Genomic DNA, 26,859 nt, shown 5'->3' with positions numbered 1-26,859 from the left:
TAGAGTTTTAATATTATGTACTGTAGTAGATTAAAACCCTATATCCTTTACGATCTACTTAAAAAAAATGTTCTAGCTAAATTATTCTTCAATTGTTAATCTGGGATGCTCGTTTTATACCCTTTACTGTTACTGTTACTGGCCTTGACAAAACTTTTCTACTCTTTGAACACACATGTTATATGTTCACCATAAATGAACAGTAATAACGAATCTTCTCCATTTCATTTGAATAAGATACGAATATTAATTTTAGGCATATTGTGGGCGTACTGTAGTGATAATCCTTGATCATGGCTGGATCAGTGTAAGTCACGGGGGGGGGGGGGGGGGGGGGGGGGGGGTAGTGGACTGCAACGGTGATGTCCGGTCAGCTTGGTGTCTTGGCCAGTCAGGAAATAAACCGGATGAATAATACACAGTGTCGACGGTCACATGTCGTGCAGCGGGCTCCTGAATGATTTAAAGCTTTTTACATCATCAGCCTCACCCTCCCTCCCGCTCTGTCTGCCGCTGATGCACCGCGCAGCCCGGAGATGCTGCTGCTGATGCTGGTGACCGACTGCAGCATCCGACATGGGTATCCTCTAATCCGGCCGTGCCACAGTGAGTGTTTTTCCTTCGCTTTTCTCCCCTTTGTTCTCCTTGCCATCGTGTTATCTTAAACTTGATCACCTTCCACCCTCCTCCTTCGTTTATCACCTATCCACCCCTCCTCTTCCCCCACCCTTTTTTGTTGTCTTCCTTTGTGCAGTTTTTTCACGAGTGATGGCGCATTATAACGTGGCGGAAACCGTGCGTCTTTCCTATAGGGAGTGTGTTTATGATTTCGCGGAGTGGACGGAATGGTCGGTCAATCGTCCCGTCCTGTCACCTTAACGGTGAGCGTTAGAAACAAGGGGGAAGGCAGAGTTTAGGGCGGGTATCGCTTCTCCCAGCGGACTAGAGCTGCAGGAGGCTATGCTTGGAGGGTCGAGAGGAGGACAGGACAAGACAAAGTGGCGACTGGGACCCAGATGAAAGAGGGTGGGTTCTTTAATTGAGAACATTTGCAGTTTTTAGTATGTATGCGGTTATTACCTATCTAGACTGTTGGCTCAGTGGGTGTGTCGGAGGAAGAGAATATATGCCATAATTAGAGTTAGACCTGATCTTTATGATCAAGGCAGGGTAGGAAAAATAAAGCTTTATAGATTTTATCCATGAACACTGTATCGTATGTGGACATTCTATCTATCTATCTGTCTGTCTGTCTGTCTGTCCAGTCCACATGAATCAAGTAACTACTATGTTACTTGATTCATGTGTGTGTCTGTGAGGACAAGAGCACTAAAGCTTCAACCAGTTCAACTAGGCTAATCCCTAATGACATGGACAGATCTCTCTCTCTCTTTCTCATTCTTTCTCTCTCATTTGCCATAAGGCCTTGTCTCTTTTTTCTGCTCTTAATTCTTTAAAAAACACACTTGTGGTGTCGTGCTGTCCATGGTGCTGAAAGCAGTCGTCTGCAGATGGCTTGCTAATACGTTGAAGCTTGATGGCCCTGTCATCGCTCAACAGGTGCCTTTTACTGCTACAGCTACACAGAAATAAGGGAAGTTGATTTCAGTTGTAACTCAGTCATTTAAAACGTGTGTTGTGATTGCATGCAGTCTGAGGTTTTCTCTGAAATGGCATGCTCCTGACACAGAAGCAATTAATTTGCCAACATGGAATTATGCAATTCAAAGGGCAGTGGGCATTGCAAAATTACTGCTTTTTAACACACATTATTTTACAGATTTTAATTGGCATTTCGGGTTTGTGATACTGCTCTGAATTTCAGGACCATCAATAAGCAAAAAATCTTGGGATGATTACCATAGAATCAAGTAGTAAAAATGTATAAATATTAATATCCGATCAATATTAATGCTTAATAATAAAGTATTAATAATAATTAATACTTTATTATTTCAAACAGAAAAATCTATGCGAGCTGGACAGGCAAGTTCAGAAGCTCCTAGCATTTAAGTCAAAAGCAGTCCATCCAAACCATTGAATGGACATCCGAGAGGAAAATGAAAACCATGATGATGCCGATGCTGATGATTGAGTTGGTGAAAACAACAATAAGAAGTAGAAGCAGAAGATTATATAACAGACCAATTTAGCAACTGCACTTTGTCTGTCTGCATATCCCTCACACACTCTGTCGAACAGCCTCCAGGATATCCAGGTCTCACATTGGAGGATGAAGTCACATGTAGAGACACACCATAAGCTTGAGGGGCAGTCGTTCCTTGCTTAAGGGCACTTTAGCAGTAACAAAGGTCAAGAGTGGGGCATCTGCACCCCCCCTCCTTTTATATTTCTTTTGCACTGGCTGAATATTATCATGTTGAAGAAATGTATTGAAATTGCAGCTGAATGAAGAGGATAAGGCACAGCTCATTTGTTGGTGACGTTTATTGAGCATTTCTGTCTTTAGCTGTCTTCACAATTTAACTCCAGACAGTGTTAGAAGAATCACAGGACATTGCAGGAGGCTGTCTGCTTCAGATGTGTTCTCACTACTGGAAATAAAATGTTTAGGGTTGGGATGCACTTGCAGGAAGAAGGATATAAGATGGCTACTACTTGGCTTTGATTTCACTGGACTATTGTCTTCATCGATCTCATATTGGCTCAATAAACTTGAAACAGATTTGTACTAGTGAGCTGACATGTCCAAGAGTGCTTGATTACTAATATGACTGCTCTGTACATGTGCATTCTCATGCATACGTTGGATAATGTTTAGAGAAGTTGATATCTACAGTGCACGTGTGATAATAGCTTTTATTAGATAACAATAATGGAGATGTGGCAAAGGAGGGGCAGAAAAATGGTTCCTTCAATGCAGTAAAGTAGTAAGTTTAATAAGTGTTTAAAAGATTTTGTATATTATTATTTACTTATCTATTTATTTTGTCAGCCTTTAATGTATCTGTTTGTAGTAATGCTAATCTAATGAAAACACTTTTTTGATGCCACATCTTTAGGGTACCATTCATAAACTCATATGGGTTTTTTCATGTGTTACGATTTCTTCGTGTTACAAATTTTAAACAATGCATACATAAACTAATAATGGACTCTTAACCTAGACGATGCAATATTTGACAAAGCTGCCATTGTCGGGTGCTGTAGCTGGGTTGAGCAGGCGACACATATGTCTTAAGGCTACTGCAGAGGCTCGTGGGTTCATATGTGTGCTATTTATTGCATGTCTCCCCACTGCTCTCTCCCAAGATTCTTGCCCTGCATCGACAAAGGCTAACAAATTGTTATTTTTTCAGTATTGATTAAATAAAACTAGCAAATGCTGAAACGTGTGGAAGTGCAAGTAAAAAAGGGATAACAAAATAAACTAACAGACTTAGTAATATCAGCTTGGCAGCAATATTAATCGAAAGCTTTCTGACTCTTGCCCCAGTGAGCAATCAGAGACTAGCTGGTTGTGCCAGATCTAGTAAGGCTTTAGCAATGAAACCCCTGAATCTGAATATTGCATTCACATAAATAATATATGTTTTATTTTCAATTTCAAAACCACAATGTCTTGCTCCTATTCAAGGCTTTAGATGCAGGCAGGAACTATGTTACTGCAGAGGTTATGAAACGCTACTGGCCTGTCATTCATTTTTATTAGCAATAATAGGCGCTGACAGAAGATTTGTGAGTGTGTGTGTGCGTGTGATAGATACAAGACACATACGAAAAAGGGAATTAATATTTATTTTTAAAATCTTTATTTGCCTTCAGCACAAAATATTTCTGGTATATTGCAAATAACTACTTTAGAATAGAATATGAGCAGCACAGTGATGCACTGTTAAGCACACACCAGTAGAGTTCTGGGTTTGAATCCAGCAGCTAGCTGCAGCCTGTGTGGAATCCCTGTGCTCTCACTTTGCTAGTCTGAGTATCCAGGTACTATGACTCACAGTCAGCTGGTCAGTCAATTCTTAACTGACCATAGGTGCAGCTGTGAGTGTCTTTCTCTCTTTGCTGCAGTAGACAGATGACCGGTACAGGTACACCTGAATTGGATAAGAGGCTAAGTAAATGGGCAGATTGATTCTTTAGAATAGGTGATGTACTAATTTCTATACTGTAAAATATACCTGTGACTAACCAAGAGAAACTTAGACACGTAAACATCAGCTCTTAATTTTATGAATGGCCAACTGGCCTCCATCACCCTTACTCTATGAGATGCTGCTCAGCACTGACGTCAGTGAGTCTGCTTGCGCATAAAGGCTAATATAATCAGAACACACACACACACACACACACACACACACACACACACACACACACACACACACACACACACACACACACACACACACACACACACACACACACACACACTTACCTCAGGTTAGGTTGCTTCAGCAAGCGTTAAAAAGAGATAAAAAAGGAGGAAGAGACAAATATAGAGGCAGGTAGAAAGAGAGAGAGAAAAAAAGACTTGAAGGCCAGTATGTTATCTGATCTCTGTTATAATTTGTGACAGTGGCTGCTTACTTAGGAGCAGATTTGCATAAAAATAGGCTTTTTCTACTTTTCTTTTCACAGGCTTCACTTGCAATTTTGAGATCGTTCCTAAAAATGAGTATATGGAATCACACAAAGCTAAAAGCTGCCACTTAAGCGTATGTTTCTAAGCCGGAGAAAAACACTTTGCTAAAAGGTAGATGATGAATATAAATGGCTGGATGATGCAGTTTTGTAATTTGTATAAAAAAGTCTGCACACACTGATGTATTTGCCACTTTCAGATGCAGCACCCATTTCTTCCACTCAAGGTTTGCCTTTCAAAAAACAATTGGCTCCCATTATTTAAAAAATCAATAAAATAGTGAACCAAGGCATTCTGTTCCACTGACAAATGCAGTCAATGATTTTGCACCTCTACAAAGTAGCTTCAATCTGTGGAATTGGTTGTGTAGGAATGATTGCATGTCTCTGGGGCTCTGTCCTATTTCTACCCCGAACAGTCCTATTTCCCCTCATTTTCCCTTCATTTCAGTGTTGCCCAGGGTATATTGGAAAACAGAAACAAGAAACAGTTAACTAACCTAATATTTGCATCTTTACATCAAATAGACAATAGTAGCGCAATACAGGAATGTAAAAAAGATCTCTGAAAATAGCTCCATATTATAAAACAATATTAATACAATGCTGTCAGAAAAGTATTCCTCAATATGATGTATTTATTTCATAAATAAATGTTCACCCCCAAAACAAATGAAAGATCATTAGTTAAATGCTTATAAATGTATTAATTTGACTCAGTTTGTCTCACTTTTTTACAATTTCAGGTCAGTCACTCCTCAAAAATTGCATTGGTCTGTTCAAAACTGTCACTACAGACCATTAAGAAAAGTAAAAGAAAACAAAGCACAGTCTTATTTAACTTTGAATCTGGCATTTATTCATGTGTTAACTGTAAAATGCAAGGTTGTTTTCCACTAATTTGGTCAATTACCGGAGTTCAGTTTATCCATTTGCTTGCTTTGGGAAAGTACCCCAAGGCTTTCCTTTGAAAGAAGTCAGAGAAACACTGCCAGAGAGAGAAGGGGATGAAATGCACCTGGGAGTGTGGAATGGTCAAACGGGTGAAAGTGGAATCGAAATATAAAAGACTGTCAACTGGCAGAGGACTGTTTCGACATGGTGAGCAGTGCACACAACAGGCGTTACATTCATTTAGTGCTGAGCGGTATAAGATGACAAACAATTCTCTGCACTGTCAGAGCTGAAATGGGAATATATCAGAAAGGAAATGTGGAGATTAGAGAGGGTTGTGTTAAAGGCATGGTTTATGACAGATGTATTGTCAGTGATATAGAATTCTGACTGAGGAACTACAGAGGGACAATCCTGCCCACAGTGGGGAGAGGGATTAGCAAATTGGACATATAGTGACAATACTGTGAGGAAAAAGCATCATTTGGCTGCCACAGGCAATATTTCCTTTCCCATTGCTTCAGAGTGTTACCAGCGTTTCATGGTTTTGGAGTTATTTGTCAAAGAATTACTCAGCAGGGCACGCCTGAAGTCTGCCACGGAATCAACAAGCCAGTTTTAGGGCCAGGTCTTCAGTTGAAGTTTTAACATTAAGGGAGTCACAACTGGGATAAGTCCCTGAGTGTGTCAGATGGCCCTGTTGTTTCTTTAGGGCTTTAGGCCACATTGACAGAGATGTCATTGATATGGCTGGTTAAGCACAAAGCCAGAGGGAATGACAGCACTGTTTTTATTTATCTTGCAGTGTAGAAGCAGATCCATTTTGCTTTAAGCTCCAGGCCCCGACTGTGCTACATTAGGGGAAGATAGATGAGGATGTAGCATTCCAAACTGTGAGTGGAGCAGACCAGCTGACAGGTCAGTCATGCAGAGCAATTGGTCTGTACCTTTTTGGACTAGTGCCAGGAGATTCCACACTGTAAACTTTTGATAGATAGGCATTATATGTCTTAAGTGGACTGAGAAATGGAACATTTCCTCTCTGTGTTTACTGGTTTCTTAGAAATCTAGAATATGCCTCAACAGGTTTAAGGTTAATGGTTAAAATTTGCAGCGATTCAGAGCCATCTGCAAGCCTGATTATAGTCCAGGTAGTCATTAAAAGAGAAACCCTGTGAGACAGCCAAAAAAAATGTATTCCAATACTCTAAAGGAATAGAAATTACAGTAACGTGGATACTATATACATTACCTGGAAACCTCGAGACATTAACCACTCATTGGTTTATACAGTGCATTAGTCTTTTTTTTTTTTGGCTTGTTTAAGAAAATCTTTGCCCAATCTACACTTGGACACAGATTTCTTGTGTTTTCCTGAATCTTAATTAAGGTTCAGCAGCATCCTCTACGAGCATGCTGTTTATTTACACTGTGAGCCGAGCCCATTTCAAGTTCCAAGGCCACACAGTCTGTCTTAATTCTGTCTTGTGCTCCAAAATTATAACATTTTTATGAATGAATTAGCATATTCAAAATCACAAGATTAGAATTAAAAGATAAGAAAATCGTGAATAAGAGTTTTTCTGTAGTAACAGATGAGAAAAGCATGGTAGGTGGCTCTTTTCTTAGACGTGATCTTAAACCAGACCTTGATGGGTGAGTCGTACTTATATTAACACATAATACAACATGCTAAAAAACAAACACCAAAAAAGTAGTTCTGATCTAAATGTAGTTTATCAGTTACTACCATAAAGTCAAGCTAAATGTTTACTGTGGTTTTTCCAAGTAAACAAGACAGCAAAAATAAAGATAGCCTTTGGATAGTCCTGTTGTATACACTTCAAATATAGGTGATCAGAATGTATATAGCTCTACATTTAGAGCTATATACATTTTATATGTGCTTCTACATATGAAAGACCTTATAAAACATATCATAACAGCATGAACAAATAAGGATATGTACTTAAGTGGCTCTTGTGCACTGTGTGTGCACCATTACTTTACAATATGTTATTTACCCCTTGATGAATGATGACGCCTTTTCCCCAGGTAGTCTCATCCTGTGTTTAAGTAAAGAGACATTTTTCATGTGTCTTAATCTGCCTGAAATAAACAGTGGGTCGGCAATTGTATTATTATGAACTGAAAATTTAATTAGTAGATATCAATCCAAAAAACATTGTTGGATCATGATCTCTACTGGGCTCCAAAACCATATAATTTCAACCAGTTGACCGATAGATTCACACACAGGACCTTCTCTCTGTGACGCAACGTTGCTGAACATTGAACCACCAAGTTTAAATCTCTTTAAAATAACCATGTTTATCTGCTCTTCTTAAACCTTCAGTCAGTTTATTTTACAATATAAACCAGAGGAGCATGAATTGAGTGTTACCTAGTTATTTTAACGCATGTGCAATTTTCTTTGTCTTTGCACATGAACTGACCATATTGACATGCTGTGTCTATTGCACTGGTGGTCATTTCATTTTGTTTGACATTAAATAAAACAAATGATCTATGATATTAGCGTATTCCTGCTCGATGAAACTCCAGAAAATCAAAGTTCATGTATACAGTAAAAAACAGCCTTTGGTCGTACAGGGATAGGTACAGTGTGACTGATGAGCCAGACAACATAATGAACCTGGCAGGCGGCAATTTCTCTTTTATGTCAGATTCATTAGGCTTGTCAGACAGGGACACTGTGGCCAGTGAGCCAAGACACTAAATCAGCCACACTGCCACCAAGATCAGCCATACAGAGGAAAATGAATTTAGGACTTCCACGTTAAAACCTTCAGTTCCTGCTGATATTTATTGATCTGCTGACTGGGTCATTGTGCTTTTAGCACAATAGTTTTGCTCTCAGGTACATGACCTATAGGAACTCATGAAAAATAGAGCTGGTTTATATAGACCAGAATATATTTAATAATAATGTATGCCTAAATGGAATTAGCTGTGATTAAATGAGAGGGTATTTGCTATTAGTCATAGTGATTGATAGTAATACATTATTGTGTTCAAGACTCGATGGGGCTCTAAGCACTGATGTGTAACACTCCACAGAGGTTAGCCTCATAACTCTTAATACTGAGAGGCACTAATATGGAGATACGCACGTACACACATGAATTATGCATAATAATATTTTCTTTTTTACATAAGTTGTCTGTGTGTCCATTTGTTAAGCTAAAATAAAATATCATTTAGCATCCTTTTATACTGCTATTTGCTAATTGTGCTAAAACAAAAGCAATTGCAAAGTGACTGACTTGCTCACTTGCATTTTACGCTAGTTTCTCTTTCAAAAACACCATTCCAAATCATCAGTGACATTGAGTGTGTGATAAAACGGAAAACAAACTCACACAAAAATTGTAATTTCCCTGACTCAGGTGCTCTACCAAGAACTCCTTCCTGTTCTGTCTGCAGGATGTGAGAATGGGGCCAGGGAAGCATGCCAGGTCTAATTTTTGTGGAGGCCAGGGCCATGCATTGCAGACTGGTTTCCACATCGGTGTTGAGTGAATTAGAAGTGCTCTCAACTTTATTAAACCACAGCAGCTCTTACTGTAAAGGCAATGAGAGCTCAATCAGGTTATTCATCCAGTTAATTCAGACACAGGCAGGGGCGGACACAGAAACAAGCTTAGTCATGGCTGATTAGACACAAGTATAGATGTTCTGACAGCTCTCTTATCTGGAGAGGAAACACACTAATGTTAAGATGCTAGAGGTGGCTGTGGTGATTATGATGACAGGGATTTAACTATTGATCTTTATACATCTGCACAAATGGGTGTTTGTTTAAGCGTGTAAAATTATAGAAGAAGAACAAAGAAGTGTCTAGTTCAAAAATCCATTAGAGTGTGAAACAGTTCCTCCCATGCTGGGAGACGACAGCGATGCTTTTAGCTCTTTGTGTTGTGCACATTACACATTTGTTGATATGTACGTGTTAATTTCCAAGATTTCTTCCCCTGCAGTTCAGTGACAGAAATAATTAGATCAACTGATGGAAAGATATTTAAATAATAGGCAAAAATATAAAATGTATTGCCTGCAACCACACTCTATTAAATAATTTAGTAGCCAGTGTCACCACTGGCATTTTAGCTTCTGCACTGTACTCCGAAGAACAGCAGTGTCTGTCTCTGTTAGAGGTGCTCGGTGCCTGTGTTGCAGATGTGTACCACCTTCTACATACATTGAGTAGGATTATTACTGGTGAGATTAGTGCTTACCTCTAACAAACATGTAGTTCAGATTTTCTTTTGGATGCTGTGATGATGCACTCATTACTAATGAGGGAGGTTTTGGTTTTCATTATATAGGGTGATCCAGAAATCTGTTATTTGCCTCCTGGTTACAGACTCTCATTGATCCATTCATCATGCCACCTGCTAGAAAGCAAAGTGTATTTCTTTACCATAAAAAGGTCACACAGAGAACATCAACAGGACACTTTATCACATAAACCTTTAACCCAGGAACAACTATTAGCAAGATGAAGTCATTTTTCCAGAGCAGATGGAACACCTGCTGCCACGGGGCTTTGTGCGGCTCTGTTTTGTTGATCTAGAGTACGACTGTTCAAATAGCTCGCACTCAATGCAGGACAGGTGGTGGTCATCATCAATGAAAACTGGCCTAGAATATTTAAGTGAGCAGATGTTCTGAAAAGCAGAGCACTTGTATGATCTGATTAAAGATATAGACTGATGAAAGGTTGTATGTGTATGTGTGGCACTTACTCTAGTACACACGAAATGGAGCTTATTTCTTCCGAATCTGCCACTTTTATGACATTTTTTAAACTGGCTGAATGTGATTGAATTCATGTATAGGTATCATTTGTTCAAATTTAAGGTATTAAGGTCTGGCTGGCTTGTCTGGACACTCATGTTCTACACACACAGACACTCATGCACGCACACACACACACACACACACACACACTCATGAACCCGCACATACACACACATTGATTGACAAAGCAGAGCCAGGTGATCAAAGCTTAGTGAACTAATGAAACCAGATTTGCTGTTTTTCAGTCTGCTCATCCTCCTCATTCTTTTCTCCTAATGTGGTCATCTTCTTCTGTCTTCTGTACACACACACACACACACACACACTCACACACACACGCGCACACACACACACACACACACACACACACACACACACACACACACACACACACACACACACACATGCACACACACACACACCCACACAAGTATTGAGCAGTATTGCGCTCAATTTCAATTTTCTTATTTCTTATTGATTGCTTCTATGAGATGACTGAAATAAAATCTTGTTTCCACAAATATCAGGTTGTTTGTCCAGTGATTGTAACACATAGCTCACTTGTGCGTCACATTTTGTGACTGCGTCATTCATTTAAGTACATTTCATATAAAACATAAATGGGACTAGAATAAATGAGTTTTTATTGCAGTAATCTACAATAATTGAATAAGATGTCATCATTTTATGTCTGAAGAGCAATAAAAACTTTTGTTAGAATGTGTGTGCAAATACAGAATAGAAGCAGAACTTCATCTACATGCCCAGGAGTAAGAACTCTACTGATCAGATGCTCTTAAATGTAAATTATTATATATGGTTATGACTGGAAATTTCTGAATTTTAATTTTGGAAGGGTTCTGCACATCATTTATAACTACAGGGCTTCATACCGGCTCCATTAAGGAAAATCCCTTTTGTCAGAATTTAAGAGGTACCGCCCCACCCAGAGCTAACCACCATGCTCAAACTGAATCACCTTTTAAGCTTTCTATACTGCTGCACATTGTAATACACCCACTAAGTGCAGTGACAATAGCAGCCCCACTCTATCTGGTTAAACAGCTGGGTAATTGCAGTCATCATTTGAGTGGCTTATGTTATAGTTGAGGGCGCGCAGTGTGGGTCTGCTGAATTTAAGTGTGTTTGTTCAGTAACTTGAATTTGTTGTTTAAAGTAGATGAATGGTGAGTGTTAGTTCATTGCTGTTAAGAGAGACAGAGGTGGACTCGGCTACAATTGATGGCTTTAATAGCTCTCTTTTCAACAGCATCTCTAATCTGTTACTCACTTGACTCAGCTAATGCTTTTTTTAAACGTGGCAGAAAAACCTGCATTACAGCAGCACTAGGAATTTACATAGTTGCATTTGAATTATTCCGATAATTTCTACTTATACTGAAAGGAAAAAAAAAAACATTCAGGCCTTATGATTGTTATGGTTTTGCATGTAATATTTTTGAGCTTGCTTTGAATTAATGCATCATATAATATGGCATTTATGTGAAAACACAGGCCAATAAATTAATAATAATTATGTAAAAAGCCCCCAGTATTATTTTCACATAAGAGTAAAATGTCAGATTTCTGTCTGTAAATAAACGTGTTAAAGATTTCATTCTGAATTTTAATGGAGTGATCGTTAAATATGGTGAAGATGTTGTAGTTGAAGTACATTGCCTCTGATTCTACAGTTATTTATCAGTGAACACAACAGAAGAGGTTTTGCCAAGGTTTAATATTGCTATCTCTCCCCCTTACAAACAAAATAAAATGTCATTAGTGACAGGGCTGTCACTAATGAGCTTTGCTACTATAGCAACATGGCTTTGGGGAGAGGACTTCTAATTAGCTGTTTCCTCATTCAGGTACACCTCATTTGTGGGCAAACTTGTAATACATTTCCCCTTTTGAACTAATATGTCTTGGCATGCATACTCAAAATAAGCATTGTGTCAGATGAATAATAGTAGGCAATGGGCTGTGAAATGCTGTAAAAATAAATTATCCCTCTTGTGTCTTTCAGATTACTTTCTCTCTCACTATGTGGGGAAAAACTGACGTGGCATTCTACTGAGCCTGAAAACAGAGGCGTGGACAGCAAGACAAAATCAGATTTTCTTCATTTATTTAGATTAGGAATAATTCCTCTTCCAAAGTGCTCTGCACATCTTCTTGAAGAACTCAGTCACAGAACTTAAGGAAAAACACTGGTCAAACAGTATCTTCCACTACTCCCCATCGGCTTTCAATATGAGTGGTCTGGTAGGGAAGCTGGATCCTCGCAGGATACAGTGGGGGTCGACATGGAACACCTTTGCATCCCGTGTCCTCAGGACCAAGCCTGTGGAGTCCATGTTAGATTCAGCCATATCGGGTACAAGCTCACATGGAACCAGACTGGCCCGGGTTTTGTCTACGGTGGACCTAGTATCGCTGGGTGTGGGCAGCTGTGTCGGGACGGGGATGTATGTGGTCTCTGGACTGGTCGCCAAGGAGATGGCTGGCCCTGGGGTCATTGTGTCCTTTATTATTGCTGCTGTTGCCTCCATTCTGTCAGGTGAGACTAGAGCTATGCACGCTCATTTATGCAAGGCTTCTCTAATCACATAAACACCAAGGGGACAGTAGCCGCAGTATAAAGGTTGCTGTCCTTCTTATTACCATTAAACTGGTAAGCTTTATTTGAAAAGCCATTTAATACCTATGTAATTCTTACAAGTGCAATGACATTATAGGGGCACAGCTATAATAGGTTCAAGAGATAGTAAAATATACTTTAATGCTCATATCAATAGTTTCAATTCAGCCTTTCACTCTGGTGATAATGCAGTCAAATCACTGATATGTGTCTGAATTTATGTGTGACTATATTGTACTCCTCTTCCTGTCTCCCCCACAGGAGTATGCTACGCAGAGTTTGGTGTCCGTGTGCCTAAGACCACAGGTTCAGCCTACACATACAGCTATGTGACAGTGGGGGAGTGTGTGGCTTTTTTCATCGGTTGGAACTTAATTCTGGAATATCTGATTGGCACAGCAGCGGGGGCGTCAGCTCTCAGCAGCATGGCGGACTCACTGGCCAATCACACCATCAGCAACTTTATGATTTCACACATTGGAACACTCAACGGCTTAGGTAAGTAGCAGAAAGATGCAGTGCTATGACAGCTTTGATACATTTTCTTTCTGGTTCTAATTTTCTCAGGATTGGAATTCATTCAAGTATTGTGTAAAGTACTGCAGGTTTACTGTGAATGCTTTTTTTCAGTGTTATATTTACAATATTTCAGGGAACTGAAGCCAAAGTGCTTCTTAGAAATCACCTGTGAGATAATTTTCTTGAAGGCACATTTTTAAAGGCATTAAGAAGCAGGGTAATTCATTTAGAATCTACATCTTATCAGCAATCAGCTACAGTTAGTTATTTTGGTTCAGCTGTCAAGCATGTTTGCTTTAATTATAAAAACATGCATTGACCCAAGTGACTTTTGGAGAGATGTTATCTTTTTCCCCCTCCCCACTCTCCTCAAGAAGGTCAGACCGAGCTCTGTTCCTTTTGCTGTAGTTGTAGTTAAGACAAATAGTTCCTCTTTGAGGTCTTGAACAGACTTTGACATTTAGACTTTGAGAAGTACATTTAATAAATCCAGCCTTTGCTCTTATTCCGTATTTGCACACTAACACGACTTGTTCCTAAGAGTCATGATTTACTTTATCATTGTGGAATAGAAGCACAGGGCCATTTCTATCATACAAAGGATCTCTCATTGCCTTGATAATCACAACACATCTTTCAAATTTTAATAAAAACACCAATATAAAAATGCTTACATTATCTCAGAAACCATTCAAACCATACCAATTTATTTTTCCCAGGAACATCCAAAGAATATTATGCAGCTTATCTTGGAAGTCATACTGTTATGGAAAGTAAAAGCAGGCACATCATCTTGAATTCTATATAACACAGTTTTCCATAATCTTACCATGAGGAGGATGCCTGCTTATCTTGTGCAATGCTCTAGCTGATGTGTGTGCCAGCTATGTTTCTATCTGGCTGACACTGCCTCATCAGTTGCTTCCTGTTGGCCTTTGAAAAAGTGATGGTAGTGGTCACATGACAAGTGTCACGGCCAGCTGTTCCAAATGATCAAGGAAAGCTGATGTTTCCTTTTCCTGTTGGAGAGAAATGATTGTTTCTCCACACCCAAGGGGAAAAAAATGTGAAATCTAACTAAAATATATCTCATTCATTTCCAAATACACACAGGCTGAGTTCTTGTGGAACATGTGCATCTAAAAATGTGTTGCCGTAATGGTCAACTGGGTGGGGTGTAGTGTATCTAATTTAGGAATGCAGTACTTCACTATGACAACTTATCTTATAAAAATAGTTCAGTTGATGTGCCAAATCTAAAGGTGTTTCCAACTTTCTGTTGCCAAGAAATTAAACAGAGTTGGAAAGTTCAATTTTTTATTAAACCATGGCTTTGGGTATTTTATTGGACCACTGGGGAATGTCCTGTGAATTACACATGAATTCACTGGAATACCCTTGGACAATTATCTACACATACTCCAACATACTCTAAGAGAGTGGCTGAAACTCTTGGAAACAACAAATTAGTCTGGGATTATTTATTCTGATTAATAGTTGTGGTCAAATGTTTACATAGAGTGATCATGGACATGATTTCATATCGTGGAAATTTTGAGCATTTAATGATTACTTTGAACAACTTCTGTCAATGTGGGTTCTCAGTAATCTCTTAGATGAGAGGTGAAACATTTAAAAAAACAAAAACAAATGCAAGTCACCTTCCTTTTAGCTCTTTAGACTTTGAACTGTTAAGGTAAGAATAATTGTACGGCAAACATCTTTCATGACAGATTCCATGATCATCACTTCAAATAATTGTACATAAGTAAAAGTTATTCAGATGGGCCACCACTTTGTCAAAGTCTGAAAAAAAGGTCCAAACTGTCACCCTCAGATGAGAGAAAATTAGTTAAGACATTTGGAGCAAGCCATGAACCACTGAGGCTTAAGCCTGCAATGAACTGGAAACTGCTGGAATACCAGGGTAACGGTTACATCGCCATGGACTGAGAGGATGATGAACTTGAAAAGACCCTTTTCCAAAGTTGCCACCTTTAGGCTCAACTTAAATTTTCAGCTGCCCACATGGATAAGCTAAATTTCTTATAGAGAAAGGTTTGATGGTCAGGCGAGACAAAGATTGAACTATTTGGCCACAATGACAAGAGTTATGTTTGGAGGAGTAAAGATGAGGCTTTCAAACCTATGAACATGCTCTGTATCTCTGCCACTATTGTATTGGTACAATGCACTAAATGGATGGAATGATACAGAAGGAAGAAGCTTCTTTATGCTTCTCCTCAAAATCCATCAACTTCACCTCAGATCAATAGCTAGATGACACAAATGGGTGTTCCAACAGATAGATCAAAACTGGTTTTGGAATTGATAAAGCAGGCTATTGTTAAGCTTCTGGAATGACCTTCCCAAAGCCCCAGTCTCAGCCCTTCTGAAAATTTGTGTGCTATGCTTAAAAGGCGGGCCGGTGCCAGGAAACCAAATCTGCCAAGAAGAGTAGTTAAATATCCAGCCAGAATTATGCCAGAAGCTTGTCGATGGGTACTAAAAGTGTCGGGTTGAGGTGAAGCGTGGTACATTTGAAGTTGTATGTTTGACCCTATGTGGATTACAGAAAATCCAAAATGAATTCAAAATGTTGCACCCGGTTCTTGATTTTAGATGTATGTTGTACAATTATTCCACCCTGGAAAAAGAAAAATTCAGAGAAATTATTAAAAGACCAAATTTGCATTGACATTTATCCCATTAATGATTGTACTTTATGTGTACTTCTGATAAAAAAAAAAAAATTAGTTAAACTGATTTGACAGAGCTTTAGAACTAGCACCATTAATGTGAGGATTTTCTACTTTTCTTTTTAATTTGGGGTTAATCAGACAAAATAAGAAATTGAAAATCATTTCTCTGAGAAACCTGCTTAACTGTGAGAGGACTTGTTCTGACAATTTAGTGTTTTCTTGAAAAAATAACAAAGCAATTACTCAAACAGTTTTATGCCAAAGACACAGGAAAATGGATATATTCATCTTCAGCACCACAGTGACTGGGTGATAGCACTTTTATGTCTTTCTTTGTATTCAAGCATGTGTGTTTCCTCTCCAGGTAAAGGAGAACAGTCCTACCCAGACCTACTGGCACTGCTGATAGCACTGCTGGTGACAGTGATAGTGGCTTTGGGAGTGAAGAACTCTGTTGGTTTCAACAACGCATTGAACGTCATCAACCTTATAGTGTGGGTGTTCATGATGATCGCTGGCCTGTTCTTTGTAAATGGGGAGAACTGGGACGAGGGGAGATTTCTGCCTTTCGGCTGGTCAGGGGTATGCATCCGAATGTATATATAAACACACACAATAAATAACAAACAAACAAACAGAAACCCCCCTACTATCAGCAGGGTATCTGTGCTGTTTGGTTGTTTTCTTTAGGACATCCATCAGCTCTGTTTCCTCTGTGTTGCAGGTGATGCAGGGTGCAGCCACCTGCTTCTATGCCTTTATTGGATTTGACATCATTGCTACAACAGGAGAAGAGGCCAAGAGTCCCAACACCTCCATCCCCTATGCTATCACCGCCTCACTCATCACCTGCCTCACTGCCTATGTCTCTGTGAGTTAGCTTTATAACATATTGCATAAACAAACATGACCACTCTATTCTTTATATATCTATTGTTAAGTAATCAACGAATCTATTGTTATTCACACTAATAGTTTTGTGTATAACAAAGTAGAGCATCATTCATGTTATGGTGGTTTCCGTTGATATATTTTGTAAAATGACTTAATTTAATTATAAACCTAAAGAATATTGATCACTTATCATGTGCTGAAATTCAGCTTCAGCTGTCTGCTCTCCCCCAAATGTTGACAAGTTTCCAATACACGGAATGAATAAATATGAAGATGCTGTATTTCAGATTTGTGGGTGTGTATCTAATCTCTGATCTCCACCTATACAGTCCGTACAGCTTTCGTGATTACCTAGTGTGTGCTGGATGGTTGTTGCTATGGGTGCTGTGCAACAGCAGCCTATCAGATACGAGACGTTTTTCAGCGTTTTGTGGGGCAAAGATTGCATCAACTTCAAAAACTCGAGTGCTTCTTTTTGAAATCCTTGTCTCTCTCTTTCACAGTCACATCTATTCCTCCACATCATCGCTCTCCTATGCACCAGTCTCTCTCTAATCTCCACCTTTCTTTGATCTCACTCACTGTAGGCTGCTTGGAATAACTTTTCTGCTGCTGTGAGGATCCCGTGGTTGCTGCTGTTCAATCTTCAGAAATCAGCTTAAACACATTACCTGTCACATCTTTTTTTCTCTATGTGTGTGTGTGACATTGGTTTTTGCAGTACATTTAAATCAAAGAGTTTGCAAGGCAAACTTATACTTGTTTGTCAGCTTCTGAGCTTTTCATTCACTGTTAGTGCTGACATATCTATCCTTGTACGACCTTGCAATACTGTGCTTTTCAGTTTAGGTTGGGGCAATGAGCAGCAGGGGAGAGAATTGCGCTGATTATTTTTTCTGGGAAATCCTTTGCTCTGGAGATGGGTAATATGAATTTGCCAACTAAACTTAGCCGACTGTGAGCTGAAGGGGACACTGAAAAATACATTTTGGGATCAGATTTGTGCTCTAAGCAAATATGTTGTTGTAGATTTGTTTTAGATTACTTTATCCCCCTTGTGACTGGTTCACACACAGTGTTAGTCAGTCTTTTCATACAGTAAATAATGGATGTTAACTTCCTTTCTGTAAGGGGTTAGTGCTTTTTATTATTATTACTCCCCTTCTGTAATCCGTTGATGCAAATCTATCTGATTAGCAGCACAGCATTTGTGACAGATGGCTCTGCATGATATCACACATCAGACACAGGGACACACATATTGAGCGAGGCACGAGTAATGACCACTTTGCATGTGATGGAGCATGCTGTGTGCTGAGCATATTAGCTAAGCAAAACTAAGCTCTAAGGATGTAGCTCAACTCTTTTTAGTATCTAGGGTCTAAATGTTGATGTGACTATAGGCTCTACAGAGATACTCTGAGAAGAGCCTCCACAAGAAGTCAAATTAGTCTCTTTTCTGCAGCATCGTCACGTTCTTCTTAGGTTTTTTTTCTTTGTTTGTTCTTTTTGTGGCTATGTGGGTGTCTGTTTAATACACTATAATTCTGGCAGCAAAAATCTAATATTTCTGCTTGTTAACACTGGTATTAAAGTTTCTCTGTACTTGAGTAATAGTAATAATCAACACTATTTTGTTTTTTTTATTCCAGGTTTCTGTGATTCTGACACTGATGGTACCATACAATGAAATTGATGAGGATGCACCACTGATGGAGATGTTTGCCATGCATGGTTGTATGTTCGCAAAGTACATAGTGGCGGTAGGCTCTATAGCTGGACTGACTGTATCCCTCCTGGGTTCGCTGTTCCCCATGCCCAGGGTCATCTATGCCATGGCAGGAGATGGCCTGCTCTTTAAGTTAGTTTGCCCAGTACTTGCATTTTTATTTATATATCAGTCTTAATGATGTTTGCATATGAGTCTATATAAATAAAATTGAATTGAATTGAATAGAGTCTCATCTCATCTCTTTTTTATAGGTTCCTGGCCCATGTGTCTTCCTACACAGAGACCCCTGTTGTAGCCTGTGTGGTTTCAGGCTTTCTGGCTTCCTTGCTGTCCCTCCTGGTCAGCCTTAGAGACCTCATAGAGATGATGTCCATAGGAACGCTTTTGGCCTATACCCTGGTGAGTGTTGGATAATAATAATGGAAACATGTACATCATGACGCTTACTCTCAATATTATTTAGATCAATTTTCTTTAAAGAAGTTTTTCCTTCCACATTGAGGGCCATCTGATTGTCTTTACCTTACAATATAAAGTGCCTTGAGGCAACTGTTGCTATTTGGTGCTATATAAATAAAATTGAATTAAACTGAATTGAATTGAATGCATTTAATATATCTGGATAAAGCCCTTGAGATGTATTTAAGGATGTCTAAACAAACATACTAGCAACAACTGCTAAGCAGAACAATACAAAGCCACAATCTCACTGTATTACACTGTCTTACAGAGATCGATTCACAGTATTTTGTAACCAGGGGGCATCCATAATCCAGCAACAATTGTTTTATAAGAACTAAGTGAAGATGCGTTGCTCAGCTTTCATCTCAAGTCTAAGAAATTTATAGCCTGAAAACAGAAAGATTTGTTTTTCTTCTCCTAAGTAGCTATACATTCAGATTTGACAAAAAAGCACTGCTCTTTAAAGGAGCTATGAAATAATGCACACAATAACAGATACCTTGCTAGGAAAAATAATCTCTCCAGTGCATGATTTCCTATGATAACAGGATAGCTGTATGTGTTCATAGACAACAAATCTTAACAGAGTCACCAGTATGTACAAGACATGTGGGCATGTGTTTATCAGGCTCTAAAGATTACCTTCTACCCATGGCTGCACAATACTAGTTAGATGGTAAGCAGTTAACTAAGATAATAATGAGTCACTGATTTTTGAACCAGTCAGAACAAAAACAAAATTCATAATTTTGGTTAATACATTTGAAATAAAATAAAATAAATTTTTGTAAAAAACGAATTATTGAGCTGTTTGTTTTGAAATAAAACATCCACACAATTCCTGTGGAATGGGAATGTCACTACTAAAAATGGTTTTGTGATGGAGCTCCTGTTTATAAATGACATGTGTTTTGCAGGTGAGTCTCTGTGTGCTTCTCTTACGCTACCAACCTGAGGGAGACATCCATGGTTTCGTGAACTTTCTCTCTGAGGAGCAGAATAAAAAGAGGAAGGAAGGCGTTCTGGCTGAGTGTGAGAAAGACGCCTGCTCACCAACCAGCGAGGCCGATGAGTATGGCGGTCCGCCCACTAACACCTGCGGAGCCAAAAACCTGCCTTCGCTGGGTGACAATGAGATGCTGATTGGCAAACCAGATAAAAATGCATACACGGCCAGTCACCCTAACTATGGTACAGTGGATATGACTACTGGTATTGAAGCAGAAGAATCAGAAGGTGGCCTGTCCCGGCGGTTAAAGAAGCTGATTGGACCACGCTACTATACCTTGAGGATCCGACTGGGCCTACCGGGAAAAATGGATAGACCGACTCCAGCGACGGGGAAAACTGTCACTGTGTGTGTTCTGCTGCTCTTCATCTTCATTTTTGCTTTCTGCTCCTTCATAATTTTTGGTGAGAACAAATTAACAAACTCACACTCACACCTGTATGATTCAGGCATAGATTGGGCAACAAAAAATAAATGCGTTGAACTGAATTGAATGAATTATTTCTTCCTTTCAGGAGCTAGCACTATTGGGGAGGGTCGTTGGTGGGCCTTGCTGCTATTGATCTTCTTCATCATTATCATTGCCCTACTAGTCATCATCATCCTGCAACAACCAGAGAATCCTAAGCGACTTCCCTACATGGCACCCTGTGTGCCCTTCGTACCTGCTTCAGCCATGCTGGTTAATATCTACCTCATGCTCAAACTGTCTGCAATCACCTGGATACGATTTTCAATCTGGTGCCTCGTGGGTAAGTAAATGATGTTTTATTTATTCGCTTTTAAATTAATTAGTCAGTTTCACACCTGTCAGTCATGTAGAAGGACAAGCAGGAACTTAATGAGACTTTTTTTTTTTTAAGTTTTGTTGTGTTTAATCACTATGCAGGTTGGTTGCTGAATTATTTCCTTTTTGTATGCATGAAAATAATTCAATATAATTATAGAATGTAATGTGTATATGTTTGGCAATGGTTTATATGAAAACTGGCTGCTTCCATCTCAATATAGCAGTGAAACAAAAACGCCAACCAAAATATTGCACTGTAAGCAATGACTCATGACAGTTGATACTTAGTGTAACGACTGAGTAATTAAAAATAACTATTTTGTAATTGAATTTTGTGACCAATAAAGAATAGACTGTGTGTGACTTCTTGTTTGTTTTATTGTGGAAGACCTGGGGCATCTAACTTTCCTTTTCTTTCCTGCCTCAGTTGTATCTATCTGAGCACCTATTTTTGACTTGCCTTTATAGCTGCAAGAGTGAAAGGGAAGGTTTACAAGAAGGTAGTGAGACCTGCTTTGATATGTGGTTTGTAGACAGTGGCACTGACAAAACATCAGGAGCCTAAGTTAAAGTGGCAGGGATGAAGATGCTAAGATTTTCATTGGGAGTGACCAGGATGGACAAGATTAACAATGAGGACATCAGAGGGACAGCTCATGTTGCAATAGCAAGGCTGAAATAGCTTGGGCATGTACACAGTACATGGTGGGTATACTGGACAAAGGATTTTGAAGATGAAGCTACCAGGCAAGAGGAAAAGAGAAATTCATGGATGTAGTGAAGGAGGACATGCAGATGATTGTTGTTACAGAAAATGATTCTAGGGACAAGGTGAGATGGAGGCAAATGATCTGCTGTGGCAACCCCCAAAGGGAACAGCTGAAAGGAAAAGAAGGAGAGTCCAACAGAGCTTTTAGGTTGATGGAGATTTTCCATTTTTTCTGTATTTTTATTTAAGCAACTAAAATCATGCCCCAAGGTCTAATAAACATGATCCACTGGATTATGTATGTGTGAAAAATATTAACATGTTCTATTCTTGTAGGTGTGCTCATATACTTTGGCTATGGCATGTGGAATAGTACTCTGGAAATCACAGCCAGAGAGAATGAAGTGCACGCTTCCACCTACCAGCGCTACGATCAAGGTGTTGACGAAGGCTTCTGCGGCTTCGAGGATGATTTCTACCCACCTACCACTGACACCTGGGGTGCACCAGACGGGGGATCAGGGCTAACCTCGCCCCCTGTGGCAAAACCTGAAAATGATGGGATGCCATTGAAAAGTGGAGGCAGAACCATTGCCAATCATGGCCTCGCGGAGGAGGATCCAATGGATTTCTAAGGGACTGACTCTGTGTTACCCTGAATGTACTGCCTTGTCTGCTGCCTGGGGGATGGGAGGGGAAGAATATGTGAGTGCACGAATGACTCTCTGTGTGTGTGTGTGTGTGTGTGTGTGTGTGTGTGTGTGTGTGTGTGTGTGTGTGTGTACATGCCAGCATGTGTGTTTTTTGTGTGTCCAACACTTGGGCTAGATTGTTTGTTGGCAGTGGAACTGCTTTTCTATCACTTTATTCCACCGTGCCTGGCTCCCCCGCTTCCACAGAAATTTAGATGTCAAGGTCGTGAGTGTCTTGACTCATTTGCTTGTTATTACTTACTGGAATCCACATGCCACAAAAAAGAAAGACCAGACAGAAAATGTGCAGATGTAGCAAGAGATAAAATATAATGTGGCTCTTTGAACTCTGAACCAAATGAGAGTGTCTGTTAAGCAATTTTTTTAACTGTTTATTTCTCAGAATTAAGAGATACAATAGAGGAGAAGGCAACGAGATGGGGCAGATGAATCAGCATGTCCCATCCTGTTTTAACAGACAGGCAGGAAGGTTAGATGACAGCACGGCAAGCCCAAATGACTTCCTGTGGACAGCTCTGGTTTTCTCCGTTCATTCGTAATTTTCAACAGAAAGAAAAAGTGCTGTGCATACCCTCAAAATAATAATAAAAAAAACGTTAAGCCTCAGTGTTATTTCTTGCTTTAAATGTTTCCCTGACCCCAAACATCTAGCCCAAGTGATTCTGAGGTGAATGTGGGAAAGGGTGTTGATGTTTTCTGTCACAAATATTACTTGGACTTTGCTTGCAATAGTGCCTTCATCTACTGTATGTGTACGTGAGTTTCTGATTATGTCGGTTTTCTACTTTAATTTTGCCTGCGTGTGCATTTGAGGGTGTACTGCATGTACACTCAAAATCCACCTTTACATGAGTTATTATATTTGTGTTCATATAAAGTGTGTTCTTCAGATTGTTTTACTCTGTATGTATAGATATATTTTCCCACTCTTCCCCAGCATGAAGCTCAGCGTGAATTCACTTGCAACAAATCAACTCATCAGTATATCGGAAAATAGGAGAGAGTAGTCGATATAAAAGCAAGAGAGAATGAGCTGAATCCTAACTGGTAACCACTATGGTTACTCTGAAGAAAGTCATATTTTCTCCTGATTTTTTTTGCATGATAAGTATACGATTTTATTTAAAATTCATTCAGAATGTTTTTTGACTTATGATCATCTGTTCTTTTTGCTTTCTTTTTTACCAAATGAAATGAAATCTAATCCTTCCTCTTCCTCCTTTCCTTTGCTTTTCTTTCTTCAATTCCTTCTTCTTCTTTGCATTTTATAAGGTTCCAGAATTCCTTTCTTCTTCCAAACCAACTCTACCTTCCTCTCTCTGCCACCTCACCCTCGTCTTGATATCCATCGGGCCATGTCATCCACTTTAAGCCACAAGTGATAGAGCCAGGATTGGTTTTCAGTCAGGATTTGTAACAGCAATCTGTTCATGGCCTGTCGATCTATTAGCTCCTGTTTCACTTAAGGGTGTCCGCTATCGCTTTTCTGATTTGTCACTGGAGCATTTACTACACTCCCTGTGGCCCTGCTCCCACCTAGGCTCAAGCTGGTATGAGTGAACCTCACTATTTGGCCCTACTTTGTTTTTAAAGCATGTAGCTTGTGCTGAAGTCCCACTCTTCACATGGTACCTACATCGCTGGTGCACTCTGAAGAGCTTGTGAAAATAAGCTGGATCAGATAATGAGCCGGTGTAGTTTAATATGTAGGACAAGTAAGCTACAGGCAAGGTTAGGGGTTGGATTTTATAATTAGTATGTACTGCAAGGCATGTTTAAGAGTAAAACACTTTTAAACAAGAGAATACAATGTGCTTTACATTGAAGGCATTGTGCAATTTATCCATTCATGGCACTATAACTGATTTTGGCATCAACCAAATAGCACACTGCTTTGTTGGTCTATAAGGGTGGGGGGTGCTTCTTCTATATAGCTGCTGCTGCTGTCTGCCCTGATTGTCCTTCTTGTACCTTTTGCCCCTGTTGCTGCATCAGTCCCTTCCAGGGAAGCCTTATTTGTCTAATGCACTAAATCTAAGGATGCCACGCTATACCCCCACCCCACCTCTGCCCCCCTCACAACCATCCACATTAAAAAAAAACAAGAAAACAAAAATAAAACAAACCAAAAATTAAAAAATAAATTTAAAAAATTATTGTATAAACAGGCCCTTTGGTGATGTCCATTGAAGAGATTATACCAACTCCATATACACGGGGATTTATGTTCATATTGAATGATTCTGCAGGTAGCCAGCGCTGTATGCTGTGTAGGCAAGTGGAAGTTTAGGGAGTTGGAATTTAATTGCGGTTGAGCGTGAAGCCTGTGTAGTCTGCCAAGGTCATGACTTTAGTATCTTTTATGGAAATGTGACTGGGTTATTGACTTGAGGGGGGAATCATATTTTACGACCACAATATAACATTAAACCACACTGTAAGTTCCAGCCATGGATGTTAGAAGAACTGATATTTTATAGCAGTTTTTTTACGGTTGGCACAGGAAAAAATAATAGAAAGTTTTGCAGAATTGTCCAATATAAACATTATGCTAGGTGATACAGTTGGAACAGCATTTGCACATTAAATCTCGCACACATCTAAACATATTTTCATTTTGTACTTTTGAGCCAAAATACCCACTCAGATCACTTCCCAACTCAGCCAAAAGAATCCAACAGCTTTGCATTCATAGCTCAGCCAAAACAAAAAAGCAAATTCAGGCGATGCCATTCCTCTCACACTGGACTGTACAGTCGACTTTCTATATTATCTGATCTGCGTGTGTGTATAAAGACTGTGCGAATGCATGTGCTGTATGTGTGTGCGATGTGCGTTTGTGGTCTATGCCTGCGCCTCAGTGTGATCGTCTGGTGAATGTGTAGCATGCTGTCATGCACGAGGCCCAGACTATACATGTTGTACTTGCATGCGGTGACTGATCGCAATGACCTGTAATGGAACACTAAACCAAACCAAATGCAGGCTTAATTCTTATACCTGGGAACGTTGGCCTCTCTGCTCTGGAAGGACTAATGTTTAACAATTTAAGAGGTTAAATAAAACCACTATCCTACAGGATGATTTTGTGCATTTGTTGCACTTTGCTGCATTTTCTATTCTGATGGGAACCCAGAATTTTACTTTATAACTCAATACTATGTTAAATGAAAGAGCTAAAGGAATATTATATACAATATTCAGTTCAAATCGCACATTATTTTCCTCAGTAATCTCCTTGCCCAGGTATGAGAACCAGGACTCCATTTGAAAAAGAAGGAGTACATGTAGCAAACACACTGATGTGGGTTGCTCTTCTCACATCCTTCCTCAAGCACTTACAATATGCCTACTTCCTCTTTGTCCATCTTCTCAACCACAACCTCTGCAAGCCAAAGTCCACAATGTTTGTTTACTTTTCACGTACAGAAGACTGTAGTTTCTTCAGAGTGAAGACCTGAGAAAAAAACAGAGCTAAATTTTTTTCTTCTCTTCTAATAAGCTACTTTATCACAAGCAGACAGATTTTCTTTTATTAAAGTGACTTTGGTCATTGGTATAAAGGATAATTTCTGAATTTTTGCTAGTATTTCGTTAATATTTAAAGTATTAGTGTAGACTCCGATGCATCTGTTCTGCAACGACACGATGCAGTGAAAAGTACAACACTATAGGAGGAGTGAACTAAAAGAAAGGTATTTTTCTACAGCTGTTTCCCATTCACGGATCCTCCTCGGGAAGGTGTACACAGCAGAGTTGGGTGGAGTTATCAGTCTTCACTGTCTGTGGTTCTGTTTAATCACAAGGAGGCCTGGGAGAAACTGCTAAAATATATTTTTAACAGCCATAGTCTCTCTAGAATGAAAAGGCTCATTTATAAACGTTAATCTTTTCCTTTGAAGGTTTTTCAAATGGTTGTTCAAGACGTCAATACGACTATAGATGGTTTAGGAGTAAGAATACTAATAACTAATAAGAGAAAACACGCAGAAACTATTTTAATACAATTCTATAAATGGTAAACTACACACAAAATCAAAGATTGCCTCTGTTGCTTTTAAAGTCAGTTACTGTTTGTTTATTTAGTCTTGGAGAAAGCGTGCCATGTTCTTCCTGTGCTCTGTGTTCACTGTGGCCAAGTGTCCAGTCAGTGTGTGTTGGACTTGTTGAGATTGGCTTCTCTTGCAACAGCAGATTTTATTCCTTTTCACTTCTGTATATTTTGGCACAAAGCTGTATAATGTAATTGTTTTTAATTTTTGTTTTTCAAAGGTTTCTTCCATATGTGTGGTTAATTTGCTCCTGGGTGCACTGTTTTTGCTGAGTTGTTGATATTGCTTCCATGCAACAATGAAAGTTAGT

General features: G+C 39.3%; 1 protein-coding gene across 2 annotated transcripts; it reads left to right on the top strand.

Annotated features, from left to right (window-relative positions):
• The first annotated feature begins 452 nt into the window (after nt 1-452).
• Nucleotides 453-26,859, top strand: slc7a14a (solute carrier family 7 member 14a). Of its 2 annotated transcripts, none has more exons than XM_063497813.1 (10): nt 453-606; nt 12,353-12,886; nt 13,229-13,465; nt 16,553-16,770; nt 16,913-17,059; nt 18,735-18,943; nt 19,066-19,213; nt 20,194-20,689; nt 20,801-21,037; nt 22,121-26,859. In XM_063497813.1, exons 2-10 carry the CDS (start codon nt 12,580-12,582, stop codon nt 22,417-22,419), a joined length of 2,298 nt encoding a protein of 765 aa, XP_063353883.1. In that variant the 5' UTR covers nt 453-606; nt 12,353-12,579; the 3' UTR covers nt 22,420-26,859. The 2 variants fall into 2 exon arrangements, with proteins under 2 accessions (XP_063353883.1, XP_063353884.1); XM_063497814.1 differs by lacking the exon at nt 453-606 and adding an exon at nt 850-1,026.

Source organism: Pelmatolapia mariae, linkage group LG16_19 (assembly GCF_036321145.2).
Source record: "Pelmatolapia mariae isolate MD_Pm_ZW linkage group LG16_19, Pm_UMD_F_2, whole genome shotgun sequence".
Lineage (NCBI taxonomy): Eukaryota > Metazoa > Chordata > Actinopteri > Cichliformes > Cichlidae > Pelmatolapia > Pelmatolapia mariae.
Note: the sequence above shows the minus strand (reverse complement) of the source record. Positions and strands in the feature narration are given on the sequence as shown.

Excerpts from the sequence above, each read along its gene's own strand:
- slc7a14a (XM_063497813.1), top strand. The coding sequence starts at position 12,580 with ATGAGTGGTCTGGTAGGGAAGCTGGATCCTCGCAGGATACAGTGGGGG. Across the intron at positions 17,060-18,734 it reads GCCTCACTGCCTATGTCTCT|GTTTCTGTGATTCTGACACT; the intron begins GTGAGTTAGCTT and ends TTTTTATTCCAG. Across the intron at positions 18,944-19,065 it reads GGAGATGGCCTGCTCTTTAA|GTTCCTGGCCCATGTGTCTT; the intron begins GTTAGTTTGCCC and ends TCTTTTTTATAG.